Below are 18389 nucleotides of genomic sequence, written 5' to 3' on the forward strand. Positions count from 1 at the left end.
GCTGCTTGCATACGAAGGGATTGAAACAATTCGAGAAATAAATCCCTGTATCCTTCTAGAAGTACGACTGGTAAGGTGCAGTCGTGAGATTAGTATCGCGACGACGATTTTAACAGCAACGTCTAAGCCACTGCCCCTGATGACTCGCATACAAGCGGCTTTAGAGGTAGTCATATAGGACATGGGGTGTCTAGCGAGGCTACGCGGACGAAGTCTAGATCACTGTCCCATGTCATTATCGAGGCTGGCGTACAATGCCAAGCAATTATCCGTGGGCTGCGGCCAGGCGCATGTGCGACTGGGCCGAGCCACGGTGTCGCATGGCGCAGCCGTAGCCGCTGGACAGGAAGCACAGAGCTCAGATCAGGAAGCTCACGTGGTCGGCAAGTATGACTCGCATGTTGAGCTAAATTTTGTTGCAATGCGTACTGCAGCAGCTTCCCCAGTTGCACAGCCTTTTTTCGGTAACTTTTCCCGCCCGAAGTGTTATTTTTGTTTTTTAACCTCCTTCGAAGTTTAGTAGAGTACCATCAGCAAAACTCTTTATGGTATTGCCAGGTTGGGACACCGATTTCAGGATGCAGCAGCAGCAACGGCTTCATCTAAGGCTTCACTACGAGTACGGGAAATATTAAGACAGGCCTCCTCGAGGAGTATTCTGCCAGGTTTTAGCGTTGTTATAGGCATTTTAGGTTACTTTTAGCGAGAGAAGTGATCATTTTCACGAAACCGCTTTCCGATTCGGTGTTGCATATAGTGACAATTGCCAGCATTCTCCGTCAGAGCCGCGCTAAACCAAATGGAAATAGGAACGGAGCAGCAGAATAGAAGAGAGCATATGCAACGGTGAGAACGCAAATGACAGGCTGCAAAGCGAGTGTAACAGCAAGAGAAATGTTCACCCAGCTAGCGGGATTGTTGAAGCATCAGGCTACACGTGGAGCTATATAACACGCTCGAGGTGACACGTGATTGGTACCAAAATTCCTACTTGTCTTTGCCGTCTTCCAGCTCATCCTTCTGATTTCCATTGGTTGGGGAAGAGGAGTTTGAACGGGTCCGCTGGCCGATCTTCTTAGATGAAAGGCGCGGACGAGGAGTATGATCGGGCTCGGGATATTCTTCGCCCAACCGCGGCGGAGAAGTTGGGGAGCGGGGTCCGCTACTGCTGTCGTTGGACGCCACCGAGCACCTGTCGTAGTCAGCGCAAGCAACAGCGATTTGTGAAGGCGGCACACGAGCGCACCGGACACGCCACTGGTCCAACAATCCTCGATCGACGTCGTCTTTATCCACTCAAAGCTCATCGGATTCCACAAGGAAGCAGCTGTCCTGCTCTTTCACGACGCCACGCTGGGCAGGAATCTGTGCCCGCAGCTTCTTCTCGGCTTTCCAGTAAATCGGGCTGTCATCCGAGCCAGCATCTGCAACGGGCAAGATCAATGGAGCTGCTGAAACCTATGGTACGCGTGGTGCCAAAAAGGTCTTGTCTACTCGTCACTGGCAGGGGTGTACACCGCCTCGCTTTACCGCATAAGGGCATTGCAGTCTCCTACGTAAGTACAGAGTACATCTTCTACACCTATAGAGCATGAGTTAGGTATATAGCCCAATTTTCATGTACTTTAAATATGGAATTGTGTTTGAGCGAGCCCGTACGTGGTCGAGTTTTGCTGCTACAAATTTCGTGTTCCCGGCGGACAAAGAACAATTTGGGCACAAAGAAATTTCAGCACGTGCTCCGGACTCCTCTCCCTTCTTTCCCATCAAGCACGAACGACTCAATCATCAGAACCGTCCGCTCGCAGGACTTTTGATGCTAGTACCTGAAACGGACTTCGTCTACTCCAATACTATGCAGTCAGCCGATCAAAATTCTAGTGGAGCGACGTCCTTGTGTCGCCCCATCCGGAGCGATAAGATGGCCTGTCTAGCCTTTCAGACCCAGTTCCCGCTTAGGGCTCTCAGAAACACGTTTGAGTTTTCGAGTAGTGCTCGAACTGCAGGAAACGCAAACTTTGATATGGGAACGTCGACGCTTCTAGCATACGTCAACATTGCCTGACCAATGGCATCGAACGATCGTTCCACCGTGTAGGTTTAGCCGTCAATTTCGACATCATTTTCTTTTCCTTTCCGATCGGTTCCTCGTGGCTCAACAGATCGGAGAATACGACCCCACCGCCGAACACGGACGTCTAGCGTCTTCTATACAAGGGGAAAGAACCAGATTCGTTGCGGGATGAAAAAGCGGGCAGTCTAAAAGTTCGGCGCTACGTACGCGCCGTAAAATGGTCGAAAAATCTTGAGTGCGTAGCAAGTGAATTCTTGCGACGCCGCAGATCAGCCCAGCGGCGCGAATAGTCTAGTGCTTTGCGCTAAAATCGTGCGGTTTGAGCCATTTTTAGTAAGAGTTGAGAAAACCTCTTCCTCAACTGAAATTCGAAATGCGCTTATTGTTTAGCGTACAGTTAAGAAACGCTTCTTAGAGATTTAGTACGCCAGGTGAAGTTTAGCGGGTACTAGATCTAGTGAAGCGCCAAAAAACGGCTGCTATACGAGCTATACGAAGTATTTGCCAGCGGAAATGCCGGGTTTTAGTGCTCAGTCGTGCTGAATCTGTGATGTGCCTGGCCCGCACGTCTATCTCTAAGGGGAGTTGAGAAATGACTTCTTCCACAGTTCTTGCTAGTAATAAAACTGGCTATTGGCGTCGTGATTTTTGCTCTAGCGGCGCGGCGCGGCGCGGCGCGGTTCGGCCCGGGCCGCACCACGCCGTTGGATAATCCAAAATGCACATCATCCCATCGCATCCATCGCACTCGATCCGGCCAGCTTCGGTCTGTCATATTTGTTTGTTTCTTAGCCAGCAATCGTTTGTTTTGGCAACATTTGCAACTACTCAAATCTTTTTGCGTATTTACTTACGGATTATATAGCATAATAGGCCCCTCGACTAAAGGTCCTGCGCTAATAAAGACCGCTTTCAACTTGTCTGAAGGCATCGGTAGGCGTCGAGATCGATCACACACACCACTTTCAAGTATCATCGCACCCTCTTAGTCTCCCTTTTAACACATGTCTTCAAGCAAGAGCAAATAAAATCCTCTGCAAAAATCTGCCTGCACCATCGGCTGGATTTGCGCCATCCAAACTGAGTTCGTCGCGGCTTACAAAGTCTTCGACGAAGAAAATAGGCCCTCATAGTTAGAGGCAACAGACGATGGCAATGCGTACGGTTTTGGCCGTATCGGTAGCCACAATGTCGTGATCGCAACCCTGCCTAAGGGGAAACATGGGACTACGTCTGCCGCGGTTGTGGCAAGAGACATGCTGAGCACCGTTCCATCGATTAAGCTTGATCTATATTTTTAGACAAGACACTTAGCTTCTTCTACCTACTATAGCTATACTAGAAGATCTACGTGTAGGTCACGTGCTACACTAGTCTTAAAGAAGCTTAAGAGGTCACTAAAACCCGGACTTTAATAGCTAATAGCCGGATTTTAGGGAGAGGAAACGCTTCCCTTCCCTGGAAACACTTCTCCTTCCTAGAAACATTTCCACCAGGACCTGACTGCGTCAAATCCGGCTGTTTTCTCAATAATATGCATGCATTCTACACGAGAATACAACTGGTAATGGCTGGAACTATAAGGAACGCTCTCGCTAAGTACCCGCGTTGGACCGGGTAATGGTCAATAGAAATGCGCTAAAACCGCAGACACCGGTCGTGTTAACCACTACACCGACAGAACTGCTTTGATAGGATTGGGGGATTGGATGATATATGCACAAGCTGCTCGTCCAATACGTCGCCATTGTTGCCGCCACCATAGACACCGTAGAGGCCCGCTTCGCGGTCTGCCGCCGCCATGAAGTCATTAAGAGCTCCTGATTATGCTCTATAAGCAGCTTGGCCAGCGCTACCGCCCGATTACGGCGATAAGTACTCCACGGAGGCTAGCTGCACTGACTTGGACCCACCTCCTCCAGCACCACCGCATCCCGCGCTCACCAACCTCGCTGCCATCGCCGTCATGGCATCCAGAAATGTGCTAGGCGCGTCTCAGGCCGTTGTGACCTTGGTTACGCATAATACAAAAGAGTCTAAGAGTGTAGGTACGCTCCTACTATGTCTACTACCGATCGCTGACGCTCACTCACCCGCGCAGACTGACAAGAGAGACTCCTTGGTTGCCTACGAGAAGCAATGCCAGGCCCGATGGCGTGACGCTACCGCTTTCGAGTCCAACGCCCCCTCCGCCGCCGCCGTTGACGCCGACCTGCACGCCCTGCACCCCAAGTTCCTCGCAACCCATGGCGTATCCGTACATGAATGGAACGCTGCACGCTGGCCACGCATTCACCGCGACAAAGACCGAGTTTTACTGTGGGCTTCATGCGTATGCTGGGCAAGACCGTTTTGTTCCTGATGGGTTTCCACTACACTAGCACCCCAATCTCCGCGCCTGCGCTGACAAGCTGGCCAACGAGATCGCCATGTTCGGTGAGAACTTCGACCGCGTGTCCGATATGCCCGAAGTCGGCGCGAGGACGTGACCCAGTTCACGGCGAAGAAGAGCAAGGCAGGCGCCAAGTCGGTCAACATCAAGTATCGGTTCCAGATCATGCAGTCTCTCGGAATTCCAACGCCGCTCATCCACCGCTTCGTCGACACCAAGTTCTGGATGCAGCACCTGCCGCCACTTTGCCAACAGGACCTCTCCGATCTGGGCTGCCGGATCGATTGGCGGAGGTCCATCGTCACCACCGACGTCAACCCTTGCTACGATGCCTTCGTCCGCTGGCAGATGAATCGCCTCAAGGAATTGGACAAGATCAAGTTTGGTCGGCGGAACACCGTGTACTCCCCGAAGAATGGCCAGCCATGATCGTAGCGAAGGAAAAGTTGTTCTTCCGCAGGAGCACACTGCGCTCAAGGCTAGAGTCTTGGAATGGGCACCGGCAGCTGCCATTGCGGTGGCAAACAAAGTTCCAAAGGATGCCAATGTCTTCTTTATTCCTGCTACGCTCCGTCTGGAGACCATGTACGGCCAGACAGCCTGCTTTGTTGGACCTCACATCGTCTATGCCGTCTTCAGGGCCTCTGAACATGAGTACTTCATCGTGACTGATTAGGCAGCGCGCAGTATGGCCTTTTAAGGTATCTTTTCCTTAGAGGTTGGCTGTATGGACAAGGTTGCTCAAACTCCAGGCTCTGCCTGCATTGGTACGCTGATCCAGGCCCCTTTGTCCATTCACAAGGAAGGCATCCGAATTCTGCCAATGCACACGATCCAACCTACAAAGGCTACCGCAATTGTCACCGCAGTGCCATCGGACAGCCCGGACGACCTGGCGTTGCTCTCCGAGCTTTTTAAGAAACCTGGATTTTATGGCGTCGAGCGCCAGTGGCTGGAGCTGTCCATGCTCTCTGTAATCCGGACACCGGCGTACGGAGATCTCGCAGCGCCCGCTTTTATGGAGTCACTGAAGATTTCTTCCGTACACGATCGGAGGGAGCTCGAAACGGCTAGAGGGCTTGCTTACAAGGAAGGGTACTTTCATGGAGTTATGAACACTGGCGACTTTGCTGGTGAGTCCGTTGAGGCAGCGAAACCGAAAGTGATCCAGTTGCTTCTTACTATGCCGAACCCGAAGGCCTGGTCATCAGCAGGTCAGGCGACACTTGTTGTATGGCCCTTACGGACTAGTGGTATCTTGATTACGGTGAAGCCTCTTCGAAAAAGACGGTCTTGGACTATCTAGACGACGGATGTGGCCGGAATACCCATTTCTGAGAAAGCTTTGCAAGGCGTCCTAAATTAGCTTAACTAATGGGCATGCGTACACGAGTACGGAACTGGTTCGAAGCTCCCGTGGGATCCCAAATTCATCGTTGAGAGCTTGAGCGATCTATATGGCTACACTATTCCTCACCCCCTTCACAAAGACATTTTCGGCCAAACGCCAGGCTTGGCTGGAATCGGGCCTGACCAGATGACTGACGACGTCTGGGACTACGTCCTTACCCGCCGGGACCTGGATCCAGATATGCTTCAACAGTGTAACATCCCCGAGGAAGTCCTTGCTTCCATGCGTCGCGAGGTCGAGTACTGATACCCGCTCGATATCTCGGTGTCTGGCAAAGACCTTGTGCCGAACCATCTTGTCTTCTTTCTCTACACCCATGTTGCCATGTTTTCCCAGCAGAATTGACCCAGAAGTGTGCGGGTGAATGGCCACCCTCTTCTCAATGGCGAAAAGATGAGCAAGTCTAAGGGAAACTTCTTGACCTTATCCGAGATGGTCCACAAGTACGGCGCAGACGCCAGTAGAATTGCCCTTGCCGACGCTTGATACGGCATTTCTGACGCCAACTTCGATAAGGACGTTGCGGACATTACAGTTCTGCGCCTTTTCACACTTCGCGACTGGTGCATAAACCATTATCTCAACCTCCAAGAATTGCGACCGGTCGAATCCCCATTCCTCCTAATCGACCAGCTGTTCGACGATGAAATGAACCTGCTTACTCATGAGTGCCGCAGGTACTATGATGAGACTTTCTTCAAGCTCGCTCTTAAATCTGGCCTGTACGGTCAGATTGGCGCCCGCGACTAGTACAGAGAGGCTACAACTGCTATTAGGATCCGCATGCATGCGAAATTGGTGCTTAAATACGTCGAGCTCCAAGCCCTCCGGATCTCTCCCACAGCCCCTCACTGGTCTGAGTACATCTGGCAGGAGGTCATGCAGAAGCCTTCACAAGGCTCTGTGGCCTTCGGTGCCGGAAGCCAGGGAGGCGTTGACTGCCGCCCGTCAATACATCCGCACAACTGAAAAGGAAGCAGAAGTACGAAGGCAACGGGTCTCACTATCTTCGTCTCTTCCCAGTTCCCTGCGTGGCAGGCCAAGTGCATCGACATGGTTAAGCAAGCCTTCCATACCACCGGTTCGTCAAATCTCGATGACAAAGGCCTTATTCAAGAGATGAAGATATTCGGAGCTCAGGATATGAAGAAGATGATGCCTTTCGTACAGGGCTTGAAAAAGCGATTGATTAGCGGAGAGAATCCGGAGAACATTTTCGAACAGAACCTCCCCTTCGACGAACCTGAGGTGTTGCAGGAGAGCCTACCGGTTATACGGAGAGCTTCCGGCCTGTCATCGGTTGAAGTTGTTAACGTGGACCAAGATCAACTTTGAGACCTTCCCCAAGCGGCCGCGACCTCAGTCCCGGGATGTCCGACATTCCAGTTCAGCAACCTCTAGCCATATCTGGCACTTCAATCCTATCATGGCAGATTCTCTCTTCATGCTGTCCAATGCCTGTCATTTCTTTCCCATTGCTGGGGTAGCCGCAAGCCGATGAGGCCAGGTCTACAACCCCAAGTAAGATCTATGCTTTGGATTAATCAATTTAGGCTACGATATCTTCTATGCACATTACCACACCTTTCATCCGTTTTTGCCGCCTGATGGCGGTCCTACAGTAGGAGCGCCGTGTCTTTCTCTCAAAGGGTGCGCGGTTGCCTTTGCCGAAACATCACCGCCACCGCTTTTGACGCACTCTTCGATGACAATCCCAGTGACGTCACTCCGAGTATATGAAGTATGCTCAGAGCTTCTGTGTTACGCTCACCTGTCGATTTCGCCGGTCGAAGCAACTGACTCTGACAGGCCCCTTCGCCTGGCGCATCGACACTCGCCGACCAGGACGAAGCGGAACACGTGTTGATGGCTACTGCTACGTAAACGAGGATCAATCAGGCTGGCGGTGCCGACGACGCCGCCGCGGAGAACAAACAAAGCTCGACGCAGTCGAGAAGGAGAAAACGACGGACAAAGCTGAGAGCAGCGCTCGGGGCCGAGAACAGGAGGCTGATCGAGCAAGCTGGCGAAGGCGGAAAACGCGCACGCGTCGTCGCCAAGCACAGCAGCGCCTGCGAAAACGCACAGTTGGCGGACGCGCTCCAACAAGCAGCCTGCTAAAACGCACGGGCCAACAAACACGCGACGGCGCAAACAACACACTCTCGCAAGAGAGAGCTCCGCCCGCGACGAACCGCATCACCACCAACGACCCTACTCAGCGTCGCCGAGACAGCAGTTGCTGTGGGACACGCTACCGCTTAGCAAATGTTGAGACGGGTGCGAGAGGACTTATCCCGGTTGTTCTATGCAAGCATGGCGCCCGTGGTGTTGTTGAGAATGGTGCTGCGCACGTCTCTCTCTCTCCTTGATAGGCGATAGTATTTCGGAATACCTCTCTCTCCGGTCGCCATTGAGGTGGAGCATTCAGCGTCGGGTATATGCGGCGTGCGGGGGTTTTGATTGGCTGATGGGGCGCGGAACCCGCGGGGGCACGGTTACGAGTACCCCGACAGAGGCAGATGAGTAGGTAATTTTATTAGAGCTTTCTTTTAAAGCGAGATCTCTTAGAAAATCTAAAAAGCTTAAAATTTTAGTATAGTAGAAAATTCGATGTAGTGCCCCTATTACACTATAATATATCACTTGGTCTGCTGGTAATACTTAATAAACCTCCTCAGGGGGTCTGCTGGCCCTATTCGATTCGCGTCCCATGGTCGAGTTGCTTGCTACAAAAAGCAGGACCAAGCACACGCAACTTCCTCCCCAGCAGAACACACATGCGCAATGCTCGACAATGACCCATCTCACAACCACCACCGCCCCGTCCAGCCGGTCATTTTCCCCGCCGGCAACGAATCCGTCCGAAACTGCGAAGCTCTGGAAGCTCGTGCACAAATCGAACATGTCGCAACTCCCAGGACGCAGTGAAGGATCCGCAACGCCGCCGTCGCCTCCAACGAGCTCAATTCCCCGCGCCACTTCTGTCGGCAGCTCTGCCACAAACCGTAGCACGCGTATCAACCCCCAAAACCCTCGCTTTATTGAACGCATCCTCCAACCACGCCGCATAGACATCGACAAGACGAAACGGACGACCCCGAGCGCATTCTCGCATTTTGGCACGTCCAGCACGACGGCAGACTCCCGCCAGCTCCCGGGCCTGGAGCAAGCCAGTGTTTTGGTGAGAGATGACGAGCACGAATTCGAAAAAATCAGGGACGAATACCGAGAAATGAGGCTGGAATGCCTTTGCGAGGCCGAGTTCGCCGCCTTTGGCACCGAGTGCTTCTTCCGCGGTCAACGACGGGCGGCGCACGCGACCGAAGACTCGCTGCTGCGCGTTGTACGCATGATCCAGCCCGTTTCCGTACCCGACAGCGACACGTTGCAAGTCCCGCCGGTATTGCTAGAGATGGACGGCACAGAGTTGGAAAATTCCGCTGCCGAATGGGCGGGCGACCTCCGGCCAGATTGCAGCTACTGGCTTTCCATACGTGGCTTCAACCGCGACTACTCGCATCAAGTGCAGACCGTCACGTACGTCAAACACAAGGCCATTTGCCCGTACCTCACCGTGGAGTTCAAGCGCGACAACGAGTCCGAAGATGTCGCCATCGCCCAAGTCGCCGCCGCCGGCGCCATCGCCCTCTTCAATCGATTCCGCCTCTACCGCTCCGCAGTGGCTTCCAAAAACGACCAGTGGGTACTGGTGCCTGTTCACGACTTGCGCCACTACGCCATAACTTTTGTAGGTAGTCGGTACGTTGTCTGGGTTTTACGCGTGCGCGTCGATTCCTCTGCCGAGTGGGACGGTTGCACCATGGAGAGGCTCGTAACGGCAGACTGCTCTGAGAACTCTGTCTCTGTACGTGAGCTTGCACACTGGATCAATGAGATCCACAGATGGGCCTTGACGGCACATGGTCCCGAGTGCAAGAATGAGATCAAGGCCGTGCTGAGGGGAGCGGGAGTGCGGACGTCAGATATATATTCTTTGGCTTAAATTTCAACACTGGTTGTGATCACCCTCAATGCCAGCTTTTTGTTTCCGTGCTTCCCAATCACGACCTTGACCCCTAAAACGACCGCAACATTGCCATTGTCCAGCCTGTCGTTTACCCTCTTCCTGCTTCTCATCGCCGCACCATTTCGCTTTCCGCCCATGTCAATGCTTTGTTACCGACCACAACGCCCGCCTCCATCGAACCTCCACCGCGGGTCCCACCGTCATCACCACCGCCGACGCACAGGTGTGCATCACGCTCCACAGTCCGTGACGCCATTCTTGCTCTGCACCATCTCCGCCGCCTACCGTCAACGACCGAGTCTTGCCGTCTCTCTAAATACGCATTGTGCGAGCGACGAGGCACGAAGATGCAAAACTACCCATCTTACTGGAGCTTGGCGTCCAAAGTATATCCTGAGCTTCCAGGATTGCCAGTTTAATACCATGTCCGCAGTGGTACGAGCTACGCAATACATCTCGATGCAACACTGAGGATAGGCGTGTTTCCCCACCATTCTCTCTCCTTTTTTTTATGCTATACTAAATTATAAAATAGTATTTTTGATGGGGTGATTATCCGAGCGAGAAGCAAGGAAAGTTTTCCGGCTTCTGCTAAACCGGAGGGGCAACTACTAGACGACGATTGTAGCGGCTGGCAACAAGTCTAAACAATGGGAATCCCTCTATTTGTTAAAAAAAAAAAAAGTACCCTTTCTACTGGGCTTTTGTGGTATCGCCGACGAGGCGCAGACGCTCGCTATATTTCTCGTCGACTTTTGGCGAGCCGTCGGGCGCAAGGCAACCATCCACATCCTCGTGCCGTCAGCCAAGAAAACGCACATGCGGCTGGTCTGCTCCCGGCGCTACCGGTGTCAGAACATGATCCAAAGGGCAAGGTGAAGAGGAAGAAGGAGCCAATAAGCCTGTCTACAAGCCAGAACATGCTCAGGGAGACTTGCGCTATGGGCGCAGGTATTGCTGCGGGTATGGTTGGGGGTTGCGTCGGTGCAGGAGCTAGTGCAGCTACTGGGCCTGCCACCAATTGTAGTCGCGGCACCGACAGCCGTGGTTGCTACCGGAACTGCCGAAACAAGGGCGGCAGGCTGGGAGGCCGCGTGCTTCTCGGAGAGAGTCGAAGCTCAGGTGGTCCGGACGCTACCCCATCCGAGAAGTCTCGTAAACTGTCGCGCACCCCGGCATGTAAAGTAGATTTATGCTATAGGCTACGCAATTTGCAGAAGGGAGAAGAACAAGGCAAGTTTGGCTGGGCTTGGAAGACGACTTTTGGAAAATGAAAAAGTTGGCAGCGAACGATTGATTGGCTCGTCACGTTATTCATATCAGACCCACGGTCGATGAATGATCGAAAATGTCAGCTAGTTCCGTAGCCCTTCTATATCGGGAGAGCATCGTCTTATTGATGTGCCAAAGATGGATGAAGTGGATCCAAGGATCGAGGGCCGCGGCTGCCATGCCGTGGATCTGGTCCGCTGCCCGGCAATCTACCTTGGAAGAACTGTAGACGAAGATGCTACGCTTCTACTGCACGACTCGCCTCAGACTTTCTCTTACGACACTCACTGACCCAGGCTTGAGCCGACAGACAATGCGGTATGTGATGTCGGAAGAAAGTTGCAGGATCTAACAGCAGCTCTGTGCTAGACCTTTTAAGGACATAATCCGTAACCGCGCTCTCGTAGTGGTTGTAGCAAACGGGCTTCTTGCCAGTGCTGGGCCAGAATTGCGGCATCGGGGCCAAGAGGATGCGCCCTCTTGGCCGCGCGTTGTCTTCGAGGGCGAAGAGCTCAACGGAACTAAGCTGTAGACGGGTAGCCAGTTGTGACAGAAGGCTCTCCCAACGACTGCCTCCAGGCACCAGGGCGACGTGCTTGAGGAGGAGGTGGCGGAGGGATGGCGCGAGGTTCGACAGGAATTTCACGAGGACGCTCTCCTCAACGACAACCGAGAGCTCGAGCTTCTGGAGCCTTGGCCAATAGCAGGCTCGGGCCAGCCGGGTGAGCAGCTGCTCTGCTGCGTTACCGTCTACTCGCCTGATTCGCGGGTAGGCAATGCGGGGAGAGTCATCGAAGACCTCGTCCTCGCGAAAAACGAGACGCGCGCGCTCGAGATTGCCGCAGCGGGTAACAAAGCTCGCAACCGACGGGGCGATGCTCGTAAGCATTTCATTCTCGCCACCTTTGATTTCCAGATCGAGTGTGCTCAACCGTGCGAAGGCGGTCTCCATGGTAAACAGACCCCGGATGACGTGTTCTCTGTAGGCAACAGCCGCTTCTCGGTTTCCAAAGCGCGCGTTCAAGCGGTGCACCTCGGCCTGTTCCTCGTCATCGAAAGGAAGCAAGCCCCAAAACGGCTGTTGCCGGCTCGTTCGCCGGTCACATGCGTGGTCCCAGTCCCACAGCCGACGGAGGTTCGAGGCGCCCCAGAACGCCGGCCCGGAAACGAACAGCGTGGTGCAGTCCACGGTGACGCCCGCATGATGGGCGAGCCCCAAGGCTCGTAGGCTGAGTGATAGCTGGAGGGCCTCTATATCCTCATCTTCCAACTCGTCCGTGTGACGGGCGATACCGCTACTGGTAAACCGCAGGTCTCGCCAGCGTCTTGACCAGAGGTTGTCGAACAAGTACGCCGGTTGATGCCTGAACTCCTTCAGCTTGGGCAGGCCGGCGACGGCCGTTTCCAAGCCATCCAGTACTGATTGTGCCGGGTCGTCGTGCGCAGGCCCCGGGCAGATGCGCTCGTCCAGAACAGCGCAACCGGGAGCTGCCACGCGGATGCAGCATGTCAGCCGGCAGCGATAGTCATGGGCACTCGCGCGGTCGGCCTCATACTCTTCGTAGAGCCACTGCCGCTCCTGTTGCGAAAGGGCAAGCCAAGGGGCCTGTTGCGCCTGGTTGCCGCCGCTGCCGTCATCGCCCTCTTCCACTCTTTCGCCTCCTGTCGTATGTAGGTCCCCACTCATGCTGCCCGAGCCATTGACACCGCCTCCTTCTTCGCCCACAACAGACACTAAGCCCTGTCTTGCTTCCCCGACCTCGTGCTTCGACGGAGCGGCACTTGCCTCCGGCAGCGACTGGTCTCCGTCCCCGACGTCGCTGCGGCCATCATCATCACTCCCTCTTGTGCCTTTACCACCATCGTCTTCCCCGTGCGTTGCAGGCGCCCCTGCGTCGATGCTATCTTCCCATTCACTGAAGCCGGGGAATTTTCGAAGACCCCGCCTTCTCTGCAGCACCAGGGTTCGTACGTACTGACGCACATCTCCGTGCGAGGCGATGGCGACAAGGCCGTCGACCCCGCCCTCGTCCAGGTCGAAGTGGATTTCGCGAAAAACATACGGTGTCACGATCCGACAAAGCTCTCTGCTTGACAGCCGGAGGCTCCGCCTGGTGCTGTGGTCCACCATGCCGAGTATCATGTCCCACAGCTCCGGTGGCAGGGTGGGGTGGAATCCGACTGCACGCGCTGGAGAACACATGTTGCTGCTTATTCGGCGACTTGTATTTGAAGATCTGATGGTCGTTGACCCCTTTGACAATCCGTATCAGACGCGGCGCCGCGGCTGTAAAGTTGCTTTCGACGCGCCTTTGGATCCTTTTCGGGACTTTACCGAATGCGCAAACCACTCGGTCGGTTATTTTTCTTGTGAAAAGGAGGCGCCGAGCCTTTAAAATGGTGCAGCCTTCGTCGTGTGCGCGGTTGTCCGTTCTCTCGGTCTGGACTTGATGCGGGAGGTTGAGAGAACACGCGGGGGTTTTTGATGCACGGGCCACACGCAAGCCTAAGTAATATTCGCGCGGTTTCCATGGCAGGGGGCTGATGTGGCCTTTGCAAAGCTTATTTAACCAATCAGAAGTTCGGGCTCAGCTTCGAGACGCCCTGCTACCAGATCAGCGCTAACATTACTTGTTATGCCCCCAGCCGAAACTGATACTTCCACTTGCCGTTATCCCATCGCTATTATCCCGCCTACATTTCAACCCATGGCCTGCATTTCGTCACCTCCATCCCGTCGCTTTTGTATACTACAGCACGTCTGTTTGCTTATGGTTCCGAACGTCTGTCAGCTCGTAGTGCTGACATTTCTGTTACTGGCTGAGGGCAAATCGGCAAACTTCCCGACGGTTGTGTTGGATGGAAACTCGACGCTGACTGAAATAGTATCCGTCATAGCCGGATGCGTTTTCCATGTTGATCCTTTGATTACAGTCACGGCAAGGATCGGTTTATCCACGAGTCCGACGTAACTCTGCGTTTGAGCATCGTTTTCCATACTGAAATTCGCCGGGTATTCATTTCGTGTACGCACGGACGTGCTCGAGGAACACCAAAATCTTAAGGCTCTTATTTAATTCGTTGTTACGCAATAAAAAGAAGGTATTTCTTAATAAAAAGTAGATATTTAAAAAGAAAAAAGAGGATTCTATAATACGCTAGAAGTTCGTCTTAATCCCTCGAGTTAACGTAGAGTTACCTCTAGACGGACATTTTTCGACGCTGGAGTCAGTCGGACCCCGTGGATAAACCGATCCTTGCCGTGACTGTATTCCCGTCTACGATACGAGGCTACAGCGACTCTCTTCGCGCGCGGCGGTTTAGTAATCGACATCTGCGTGTATGATACCACCGCTTTACGCGGGCGGTGGGAGGAACATCGAAATTCTGCCACTCCTCAAATGCCTATTACCGACATTACGTTCCACCCGATGCCTTGCTACTACGCCCAAGATATATCCCCACTGCAATCATCCCAACACTGGCACGGTAGAAAGTATTTCACCACACAACTACTAGATATTGTGAGCTCACAGCTTCTCGCCTTGACTGCACGCTTGCCTTCCCATTACCCCTGTGCTCTCATTTTACAGCCATGTTAGGAGCAAATATCCGGATATTGTTAAAAAGGACTTCTTCGGGTTCCTTGCCCGACACATTACTGTCCTCGCCATCAGTGGTGTTGTCGCGCATGCGTTCCGCGAGTACTGCTACTTTTATTTATATTCTGTATTTGATGCTAACGGTTAGTCTGTTAGTAAGAAGAAAGTTGACGACGTGCCAGAAGTTTCTAAGGTCTAAATTTCAGCTTACGTTGGATCTGCACCGAGCCCTTTCATGGCGTATGCAAGGACGAGAACGCCCACGTACAGTAAGATTTTGCAGGATAATTGGATCGGTGGGAAGGCTGGTTTTATGTACAAGGCTTACCAGCCTAAGAAATAGATTTAATATATGTACTAAAAGAAGCAGTGATTGGTCTTTAGAAGAAAACGCGCCACAAATTGAGACTCTTGTCTATCAAGTCCCCACAGCCAACCACCCACTCAACCACAGCCGGTTAACGCCATCTCGTTTTTCACACCGATTGCAACAGAAAAAACAGTGAAAGCCAACACCACATGCATGCCCGCCTCGTAGCCTCAACACCACCCACCCACCCACCCATCCATCCATCCATCCAACTTACTCAATGCCACCGGTACAAGCCCTCATCCTCAGCCTCATACTCCTCATCATCCCACTCCTCCTGCTCCTCCTCCTCCTCCTCCTCCTCCCCCTCCTCCTGCCCATCATCATCATCATCACCACCACTCCCCTCACTCACCTCAGCAGACCCACCACCACCGCCATCCTCACCGTCTTGCTGCTGCTGCTGCTGCTGCTGCTGCTGCTGCCGCCGCTCAGGCATATGCCGCCTCAGCAACTCCACCAGCAACTCGCCCATCGAGAAGGCCGACAGCTCCGCCGCGGAGGAGCGGCTACTACTGCTACTCGCACGCCATTGCTGTTGCTGTTGCGCCTTCTGCGCGTAGGCGTCGTCGGCGTCGCTGAAGTGCACGCTCCTCCGCCTGTGTTGATGAGGCGGTACAGGCGCAGACGACGATGATGATGCACCGCAACCACAACCGCCGCCGCTGCCGCCGCCGCTGCTGCTGCCGTGGTGGTGCGCTGGCGGCGCTGGGGACGACGACGCTGAGACGGATGCACGACCGCCGCCGCCGCCACTAACACGGGCGGAGGACGTGGGCGTGGGCGTGGGGCGCTTCTGGTGATGGTGCGGTTGCGGCTGCGGTTGCTTGTGCTTCTGCGGTTGCTTGTGCTTCTGTTTGTGCTTCTGCTTCTGCTTCTGCGGCTGCGGCTCCGGCTGCGGCTGTTGGCGTTGCTCGGAGACGTTGCTGCGGGTGCTGGGTTTATTGCTGCTGCTGCCGCCGCTGGCGGATTGATCAGCTGTAGCGGCGGTGGTGGTTGCCTCTGGCTGGTGTTTGTGACACAGCTCGTTGCGAGCGACGGTGGGACTGCCGCATTGGCTGCCGTCGCCGAGCGTGCAGACGCAGCTGCTCGGCGTAGTGGTAGTAGCAACGCCGTTAGTGGCAGGGGTAGAGGCCCGACTGGGAGGAGGGTTGCTTGGTGTCGTCGAGGGGGGGCCGCGCGTGGTGGTGGCGGTGGAAGCAGGTGTTCCGGAGCGGCGCCTAGTGGTAGTGGCGGGGGTAGTAGTAGCAGTGTTAGGCGCCGGGGAGCGGCGCCGGGCTGCGTTGGGATTGCCGGCCGTGGTCGTGGTTTCGACCGAGGGTAAGATGGGCGTCGAATCGACAATCTCTTCGTCAGACATGTCTGCATCCTCCTCTTCGCCCTCACTAACAGCTTTATCTAAGGAGAAAACGCAATTAGCTGGCTGAATTGGCAGAGTTTGGGCATCATTTTTGCCTACCTTCTCGATCCTTATGCATCCAACAGTATTCCTTGCCCTCCTGGGAGGATTTAAGGCATCGGTCGCCCTTTCCATGTTGGGTTATAGCCTTGCATTGAAAGCGAGGCCCCATGACGGTAATTGGGGGTAGTTGTGCTCTAATTGATGGGTAATTGGTGGTTAGGAATGAAATAAGCAGCGATAGCTAGGCGTTCTGTTAGGTCTTTATAGGGATATTCACCAGACTGACGAAATGTATGTGCTGGCTCTTTTCATGCAGAACGGAATTATGCATGAGGTGCACGGACGGGCATACAACATAGCCGGCCGCTACTGCAAACTGCTTGATACTGCTTATTGTGTGAATTTCGCCATTTCCTCTTTCCGCCACGCTTTTGCGCTTCTAGATCAGACCGGGACGCGGGCGAGTAAGCATACAACAAACTATCCTCCTTGGTCTTTTTAGCGCAAAGTGTAGCGGCTAGGCAACCGTCGCGAACACGGGGGGCCGTGATCGGCGACGCTACGGAAGTGCAGCTACCCGTAATTCTTTCTTCTCCCTTTGAATTCACTACCAGGCAGCAGCGGGGCCACAAGCCTGTTGTTTGCATGCTTGAGCGGAAGGGATGGCGCAGGACTGCTGCCCCACGGAGGGCGCTAGCCTTCAGAACGATCGGGACATGTAGTATTCTGAATATAGTATTGTCGTACAATGTGATTAAATAGTGACGAGTGTACTAGAGGAAAAAAAAGCAGAAAGAGAAAAAGTAGGCAGAAAGCGAGAGAATAGGTACGAGAAAGAAAACAACCATGATAGCAGATCGGTGCACAAAGCGCTTCCTTTCACCCCCCCAGCATTGCACAGTCAAAGCTCCCCCTCGTCGCTATCACAGTCAACGCCCTCCTCATCATCGTCGATGCTACCATCATAGTCACTATCATCCAGCGCAGTCCGACTTTCCAACTCGTTCATCAGCTCGGCAGACGTGAACGCCCGCAGCACCGCTGCGGCCTCCGCAGAGTCCCAGCTGTAAGGCGGCGGCCCCGCAGCCGTCGCCGGCGACTTCCCATGATGCTCGCGGCAGTATGTGGCACAACTGGCGCAAACGGTCATGGCTGCTGCTGCCGTCGTCGTAGGTTCACCGCCGCCGCCGCCGCCGACTAGGCAAAGAAGACCAGGACGATAGGCAGGGGGAGGAGTAGGTGGATGGGTGGCCATGCGAGCTGTGGGAGAAAGCCCACCGCCGGCATCGCTGGCAGAACTGGGCTGCTGATGGGCATTGAATGTCTTCGGGCGGGGAATTGTGAAGATGTATGCTGGAGGCCAAATAGTTGCTGCAAGCGGCGGTCAGATAATACGAGCATCGGAGACAAATGCGAGCACAGTTAGACTTACTGCGATGCTCGTGGTAGAGGCAGAACGAGAGTTTGGGCAGTCGAAGATGGGGGCAAGCCTTGCCGCTTGCACAAATAGCTATGCAGCGTGGGCGTTTGATCATGGTTGAATTGGCCAGGGCCTTAGAATGACTGACAGTAACAGTGACTGGTGTTGAATTAGTGCATGGTAGGGAGATGACGGTGCAGAGCGCTGATCCTTAAGGTCGATGGCTGGTGTGTGACTTGGTCGTGTATTACCATGCGTTTGTCTGCAGAATTGAAGCAAGTATGATGGCATCTCACATGTGGGGATCGTGCACCAACAATCATCTCTTTTTGACGCAGTCATCTGCACACTGCAAAAAAGGCTGGCGAGTATGCACCTAATCAGGCTTAGGCCCACACTCTTGGCCGCTTCAGCTG

The 18389-nt window shown here is 53.9% G+C and overlaps 6 protein-coding genes across 6 annotated transcripts; 3 read left to right on the forward strand and 3 right to left on the reverse strand.

The window, feature by feature from the left end:
- Nucleotides 1-4040: 4040 nt before the first annotated feature.
- LTHEOB_11866 (Leucyl-tRNA synthetase) lies at nt 4041-4895 on the forward strand (the record flags this gene model as incomplete). The annotated part of the gene is made up of 3 exons (XM_035508669.1): nt 4041-4118; nt 4176-4393; nt 4547-4895. The coding sequence occupies 3 exons, from the start codon at nt 4041-4043 to the stop codon at nt 4893-4895; spliced, it is 645 nt and encodes a 214-aa protein (XP_035365560.1).
- Nucleotides 4896-5289: 394 nt separating this feature from the next.
- LTHEOB_11867 (Leucyl-trna synthetase) lies at nt 5290-6123 on the forward strand (the record flags this gene model as incomplete). Its single annotated transcript, XM_035508670.1, has 2 exons — nt 5290-5599; nt 5957-6123. The coding sequence occupies 2 exons, from the start codon at nt 5290-5292 to the stop codon at nt 6121-6123; spliced, it is 477 nt and encodes a 158-aa protein (XP_035365561.1).
- Nucleotides 6124-8674: 2551 nt separating this feature from the next.
- On the forward strand, nt 8675-9883 carry LTHEOB_11868 (uncharacterized protein; the record flags this gene model as incomplete). Its single annotated transcript, XM_035508671.1, has 1 exon — nt 8675-9883. One exon carries the CDS (start codon nt 8675-8677, stop codon nt 9881-9883), a length of 1209 nt encoding a protein of 402 aa, XP_035365562.1.
- Nucleotides 9884-11417: 1534 nt separating this feature from the next.
- On the reverse strand, nt 11418-13382 carry LTHEOB_11869 (Chromatin modification-related protein eaf7 protein; the record flags this gene model as incomplete). Its single annotated transcript, XM_035508672.1, has 1 exon — nt 11418-13382. The coding sequence occupies one exon, from the start codon at nt 13380-13382 to the stop codon at nt 11418-11420; it is 1965 nt and encodes a 654-aa protein (XP_035365563.1).
- A 1986-nt stretch (nt 13383-15368) lies between these two features.
- LTHEOB_11870 (uncharacterized protein) lies at nt 15369-16722 on the reverse strand (the record flags this gene model as incomplete). Its single annotated transcript, XM_035508674.1, has 2 exons — nt 15369-16549; nt 16611-16722. The coding sequence occupies 2 exons, from the start codon at nt 16720-16722 to the stop codon at nt 15369-15371; spliced, it is 1293 nt and encodes a 430-aa protein (XP_035365564.1).
- A 732-nt stretch (nt 16723-17454) lies between these two features.
- On the reverse strand, nt 17455-18088 carry LTHEOB_11871 (Anthranilate phosphoribosyltransferase; the record flags this gene model as incomplete). The annotated part of the gene is made up of 2 exons (XM_035508675.1): nt 17455-17924; nt 17986-18088. 2 exons carry the CDS (start codon nt 18086-18088, stop codon nt 17455-17457), a joined length of 573 nt encoding a protein of 190 aa, XP_035365565.1.
- Nucleotides 18089-18389: the final 301 nt, after the last annotated feature.

Source organism: Lasiodiplodia theobromae, assembly GCF_012971845.1.
Source record: "Lasiodiplodia theobromae strain AM2As chromosome Unknown scaffold_54, whole genome shotgun sequence".
Lineage (NCBI taxonomy): Eukaryota > Fungi > Ascomycota > Dothideomycetes > Botryosphaeriales > Botryosphaeriaceae > Lasiodiplodia > Lasiodiplodia theobromae.